The sequence below is a fragment of the Cotesia glomerata genome, linkage group LG2, assembly GCF_020080835.1.
Source record: "Cotesia glomerata isolate CgM1 linkage group LG2, MPM_Cglom_v2.3, whole genome shotgun sequence".
Taxonomy (NCBI): domain Eukaryota; kingdom Metazoa; phylum Arthropoda; class Insecta; order Hymenoptera; family Braconidae; genus Cotesia; species Cotesia glomerata.
In genome coordinates this window covers 19,974,385-19,981,420 of record NC_058159.1, presented here as the reverse complement: position 1 = coordinate 19,981,420, position 7,036 = coordinate 19,974,385, and the positions used below count along the sequence as shown (strand labels likewise).

The following is a 7,036-nucleotide window of genomic DNA, read 5'->3' as shown; positions in this document are numbered from 1 at the left end:
TCTCATCGTGGTTGGTGCCATTCGAAAGGGCTTGACCAAACTTAGATTTTGAAAACTATTTGGACCGATTCAGATCTATAGATTTTGAGAAATCGTAAAAACACTGAAAAAAAAATTTTTTTCAAATGTGGGTTTTTTGGAATAACTTTTAAACGGCTTAAAGGTTCAATTCTAAAAACTAATCAGCTTTTAACCTCAAAAAACCACGTCGATCGCCACCAGTCCGGTCAAAATCGGTTGATTCGTTCGAGAGATATCGTGAACGAAAGAAAACTGAAAAAAGTGTTTTTTTCGGAATAACTCCGAAATTCCTAGCGCGATCAATTGAAAATTTAAAATTCTTTGTGAGGCTTGAAAAACTGCGTCGAATGCTTTTAACTGCGTAAAAATCGGTTTATTCATTCAAAAGTTATTGCGGTTTAAAAATTCAAAAAATAGTGTCTTATCAAATCTCTATCAGACTTTTGAGCTCGAAGAGCTTTAAAGCATAGGAAAGCAATCTCTTTGAGCTCGGAGAGCTCAAAATAACCCATAAATTGTATTTTTGAGCTCGAAGAGCTCAAAAACGTCATTGGTGCAATTTTAAGCGCCTAAGTATGGAATTAGCGGGAAGTTGCAGGGATGGCCTTCAGGGTCAAGCGTTTTCCTAATTTTTTTTTTCACTATTTCTAACAATATGTATTTTAGATATAATTAAGAAACATAAAATTTTTCGCTTTCGTGAAACTATCTAATTTTTCCATGTATATTTAATGTAATCAAAGATAAAATAAATTATTAATATTATAATTAAATAATTCAATCAGTTCTATTCATGTGTGTTTTGTATTGTACAGTGAACAATGCCAACAAAACGCAAAGGGGCCAATTTGAGCCGTGATACAAATAAATCTAGAAGCATTCGAAATAGAAGAGCCCAAAGAACCGAAGAACAAGTTCAGGAAGAAAATACTGGAGCGCGTGTGAGAATGGCGCAATTGCGTTAAGAACAATCAGACGATACACGAGCTGAATGCAATGAAGTCATGAGATTAGAACAACGACAATCACACCGTTTTACTGTCAATAGACGCAGAGCGAATGACCAACAACGCCAACAGGCACATCAAGCATTTGTAGCTACATCATTTCTGCGTCTAGCATTCCAGTATGAGCCCGATATTGAATATTATGCTCATTCAAAAGTAGTAATTGGTGCTATGGACAAAGAATGCCCGTATTGTCATGCTTTGAAATTCAAAAATGAACCAGCCGGGATGTGTTGTACGTCAGGGAAGGTACAACTACCTGTAATTGAAACACCACCGGACCTATTGAACTGTTTGCTTTCAAACATTCAACTCATGCTTTCAAATGACATCGTTCGGAGCAACAGAAATAGTTCAAAATACTAATGCAAATGGTCAACAATACAATTCTACATTTAAAATCAGAGGCCAAGTTTATCATTAAATAGGCTCATTGCTGCCAATGCCAAACGAACCACATAAATTTTTACAAATCTACTTTATGGGTGGCGAGGACTCCGGAAGCGCACTAGCCAATCGGGTGGATGCACGTTGTAGCTACAATAACCTTGATTCATTCTTTGCTAGTCGCATCGTCAGCGAGCTGGATGCTCTATTGAATGAGCATAATGAATTGTTGAAAATATTCAAATCCCTCATGCACAAATTAGAAAGCGATAATCACGCTATTGTTATTAATCCTGATAAAACACCAGCTGGAGAACACATTCGTAGATTCAATGCACCTGTTGCTGACGACGTTGCTGGAATCATGGTTGGCGATCGTACAGGTGCACGAGAAATTGTGATTCGTTGGAGAAATAATAATCTTCAGTTCATTGCTGATACACACCGTTCATATGACGCTCTCCAATATCCGCTAATCTTCTGGAAGGGACAAGACGGATATAGCATAAATATTAAACAACGAGATCCCGTATCAGGTACTTCATTCATTATGAATTTGATTATTACACTTTTAACAAAACAATTAAATTATTAAACGCAATTAACTTAAATTAATATTTATGAATATATTATAACAGGAGCCGAAACAAACAAGAACGTTAGCTCGAAGGATTATTATGCGTATAGATTGATGATTAGACGCTGGCTGGATAACGTCATTCTACGATTTCGAGAGCTTTGTCAACAATTCATGGTCGACATGTACGCGAAGATAGAAGGCGAACGACTACGATACTTACGATATGATCAACTCAAGCTACGTGTGGAAGAGTACATTCACTTGCGAGACGCTATTGTCAACAACGCCGACGCCGCCAAAATTGGTAACTCTGTCATTCTACCATCATCGTACGTTGGCAGTCCACGTCATATGCAAGAGTATATACAGGATGCTCTCACTTTCGTGCGCGAATATGGGCGACCGTGTTTATTTATCACGTTCACATGTAATCCAAAATGGCCAGAGATTACATCTTTGCTGTTGCCTGGCCAAAATGCAATACATCTTCATGATATTACAGCGCGTGTGTTTAGACAAAAGCTGAAGTCATTAATAAATTTTATTACTAAATCACATGTATTCGGTCCCACACGTTGCTGGCTGTATTCGGTTGAGTGGCAAAAGCGAGGATTACCTCATGCTCACATTTTGGTTTGGTTAATCGACAAAATCCGTCCTGAAGAAATAGATAATATAACTTCTGCAGAAATTCCCGATCCGTCTACTGATCAATTGCTGTTTGATATTGTTACAGCAAACATGATTCATGGCCCATGCGGTACTTTTAATCGTTCATCGCCTTGCATGTCAGATGGAAAATGTACAAAAAATTTTCCTAAAGATTTCACTAACGATACAATCACAAATGTCGACAGATATCCAATATATCGTCGAAGGAATCCAGATAATGGCGGACAATCATTTATTAAAAACATCAGCAACACAGACATTGATACTGACAATCGTTGGGTCGTGCCATATTCGCCCTTGCTGAGCAAAACATACAATGCTCATATTAATGTTGAGTTCTGGAGTTCTGTGAAGAGCATCAAATACATTTGCAAGTATGTCCATAAAGGCAGTGACATGGCGGTGTTTAGAGTGGAAAATACCAATGTGAATGCTCCTCCAGTAAATAAAAACGATGAAATAACGCTCTACCAAATAGGTCGGTACATCAGCTCCAATGAAGCTGTTTGGCGGATCTTTGGTTTTCCAATTCAGGAACGGGATCCAGCAGTTGTTCAGTTAGCCGTTCATCTTGAAAATGGTCAGCGTGTATATTTCACGAACGAGACAGCGATTGATCGTGCTATAAATCCACCAAAAACTACACTCACTGAATTTTTTGAATTGTGTAATCGTGCGGATGATTTTAGTGCCTTTGCACGTACTTTACTCTATTCACAAGTACCACGCCATTTCACATGAGCTCAAACAAAACAATGGATACCCCGCAAGCAAGGCTCACCAGTTGATGCATGCCCCAATTTATTCAAATCAAACGCCTTGGGGCGAGTATTTACAGTGAATCCACGACAGACTGAGTGCTTTTATCTTCGACTATTGTTGGTTAATGTTACTGGCTCATTGTCATTTCAAGATATACGTAAAGTGAATGGGCAACAGTTGTAACGGGTGTTTTATGCCTGTTCATTGGCCCCTTAATTAATTTAATAAAATAAAACAATACCTAGCAAAAATAATTCTAAATTAACAAGGGCACCACCAGGATTTTGTATCTCGGTTCCTGGAATCGGAAATCAGAGCTGAGCTTATAATCTACAGGGAGAGAGAGTGGAGGAAGGTGATCTGAAAGAAATAAATTTTTATTTAACAATATATCGATATTTATTAACCATATAAAATAACAATTGGTGATCACTCACGCACTCACACTACAATCAACAACTTAAGACTACAGCCTAACTAACGACTGACCAGGACTTCTTAAAACTAACAAAAATTCTTAATCCTACAGTACCCTGATATGGAGCGTCTATACTGCAGTTTCTAACTAAGTCGCGCTGTCCACCGGACCCTCACGCTCTATCAAAATTCTTAATCCTGACGGTACCCTCTTATGGAGCGTCTATACCGCAGTTTCTAACTAAGTCGCGCTGTCCACCGGACCCTCACGCTCTATAAATGCCTCACACCACCCGCACGATCTTCACACACATAACCCGCTCACACACACACACTGGCTCTACTTTACTTTTTACTTCTGACTTATAAAATTAAACTCCAAAAATTACAACATTAATTTTTTTTATTAAAATTTTCAGTCATTAGCTCGCAATTAAATCGTAACCCATTTTCACAACTTATAATTTAATTCTCAAAAAAATCTACACTAAAAACCGACGCTTGGATTTATTCCAAATTAACCACGAGTTTAATACTCAACATTAAATAAAATTTTAGGAACAATATTGACGCAAAATTTTACTCCAATTTCAATTCGTAATTTTATTTCTTAAATTTTGAATAAATTCTGAAGAATAATTCTTTGTAAAATTCTAACTAAATTTTCTCGGACGTAAGCAATAATAAAATAATAATTTTAGTCTTCGATAATTCAATGTATAAATGACTACGTGGAATTTTTCGATTTATAAATAATTAATAAAACAATTTGTCTCAATATAAAATAAATTCATGAAAAATTATCCACGGGTAATTCGATCTCAATGGCGTCGAAACTCAGTAGCCAATTCTCAATAAATTATATTAAATAAATAATACTTTCTTGTAACAAATAATATTAATAAACGATAATTCAATTGTTATAATTTATAATAATAGTCCAGTTGTTAATATTGTAAATTGTTGCGTAGTAAAATTCACAAAGGAATTTGCGCGCTCAAAATGGACGCCGTTGTTCGTAGCTGCGTAGCACGTTTTGGACCTCGGGTACCGAATACTATGTCGTGTCGATTGGAACCTTCTCGATGTTCAGAATGTAATTAATAAAATAAATTTATTTAAACTAATCTAAGATGTTAACAATTATCAATTGGCCAAATTAACAAATCAATTACTCACGACTTCCAAACCCAAGAGGTCTAGAACATTCCTCGGGTATAATATCCCCAAGAAGAATGTTCAAACTGCTAACGAACCAAATCAATTAAAATAATTAATTATTATTGAGCAAATTATTATAAACAATTGAATTACCAAAAAATTTGATTTAATGAGAAGTAGTAAAATTGATGAGCCAGGTATATGACCCCCTTGGCTCATCAAAGGAATCAAAGTCTCAATACCTGTGTAATTTTTGTGCTTTGGAAACTCAGGCTTCCTTCTTTGGACTGTTTTGGCTAGCGATGTTATTGCGTTGGTCACTGCACTACTTCTGACTTGTTGCCTCTACTCAACTGACCAAGAAACCCAAAATTTCCCCCACTTAATACTAGTCGGGTCCCGAAGACCGAGACGCGCCAGTGCTGCGTCGACTAATTAACGCACGAGTGCGGGTTTACCGTCACAGGGTAATTCACCCTGTTACACTCCTCCCCGCCAGACCAGCACTGGGGGTCTCGATCTTCAGCTCCCCTCCAGGTGTACATGGAATAAAATATGACACAAAATTATTAAAAATACAAAAGATAAATTTAATTATGCAGCTACAAGTCTTCACCATGATCTAGTTGAAGAACATCATTGTCGCTCTCATCAAGGTCGTTGAAGATCCTCTCATCCTCCATCCCCGAGTCTTCGGAAACCGGCTCTCCACTGCTTCCGAACTCCATAGCGGCCCAATTAGGGCCTCTCAACTCGCCCTTCTTCCTCTTCTTTTTCTTCTTCGTCCTCCGGCGGACGGGAACATTGGTTGGAACTGGCTCTAGCATCTTCTCGGCACGAGGAATGCCGGTCTCCATAACTCCAGTCTTGGCAGCCCACTCCAGTGCCTCCTTATATAAACTCGCCTTGTAGGCGGCGAAGGCTGGTGTCAGATGAGGTGGACACTCAGGAAGCTTAAATGTGGATGTTGAGGCTACCTGAGTGTCAGCAGCACGTTGGCTCCTAGTGGGGAGCGCTGCAGCCTCCTCCACCTCCATAGGCGTGGACTCGGCCGTTGCCGCAGGTGTTGTGTGGGCTGGAGCGGTTACAGGAAGGACAGAGCTTCTCCTGGGCTTCGTTGCTGGTGGTTGGGATATCGTGAAGACCTTGGTCTTCACGTAAGTGGACGAACTTGCAGGCTTATTCGTCGTGGTCGGTGGTCGACGAGGTATGGCCCCCTTGGACACCTTAGTACATGTCCGGGTATAACGCTTTGACATCCTGTCGACTCTGTAGACTTAAAAGAAAAAATTTTATACTTCTAGGTGATGCTGGTACAGGCCACGGTGGACTTGGACTTGGTTTTGGCTCAGACATGGGCTCAATTGATGACTCAGCGTTGGTTGAAGTCTCCCTGACTTAAAAGACGTCTCCGACCCCACCTTCGTTCGAACAGTATGGACACTTCAGGTCATCAGCTTCGTGAGCTCGAGATAGCATCTCAGCCTCCCCCTCACCAAACTTCAGCTAGGTGCTCCTACTGTAGTTGTAAATCTAGTTTTTATACCACGGAGCTGACAATTGAGACAATAATCAAATGCTCCTTGTCTTTTCCGGGTTCTTGATAAACTAGATGACACGAGACTAGTACCTCGTACACCTTAATTTCACCTCGAAGTCTATCCCCAGGACCAAGGAATAACCTAGGTAGGGTAAAATACACGATTATGGTTCTCCAGCGGTCTGACTTGAATTATGAAAGGTGCTCCACTCTTACTTTACCAGTAAAGCGATTAGCAATAAGCACTCCTTCCTTGGTCTGATCTTCTTGTAGATCACCAACAACTAGATGTTTAAATATTTTCATACACTCTTCCATTTGATATAAGATCTCTCACTATCTCTATCTAATGTCTCTTGGAGCATTAATAGTATCATGATGCTTGTAAAGACGTGTTGATAGTTGGTGAGACTACTCGTTGACTAACTGCTGGTTTGCACTGGTTTTCAACGTCCCATTCTCACTCAGGAACTGATGCTTGTTCTGTTT

At 39.2% G+C, this 7,036-nt stretch overlaps 1 protein-coding gene across 1 annotated transcript; it reads left to right on the top strand.

Annotated features, from left to right (window-relative positions):
* The first annotated feature begins 1,508 nt into the window (after positions 1–1,508).
* Positions 1,509–5,119, top strand: LOC123259056. The gene is made up of 3 exons (XM_044719321.1): positions 1,509–1,951; positions 2,054–3,367; positions 4,980–5,119. Exons 1-3 carry the CDS (start codon positions 1,510–1,512, stop codon positions 5,117–5,119), a joined length of 1,896 nt encoding a protein of 631 aa, XP_044575256.1. The 5' UTR covers position 1,509.
* Positions 5,120–7,036: the final 1,917 nt, after the last annotated feature.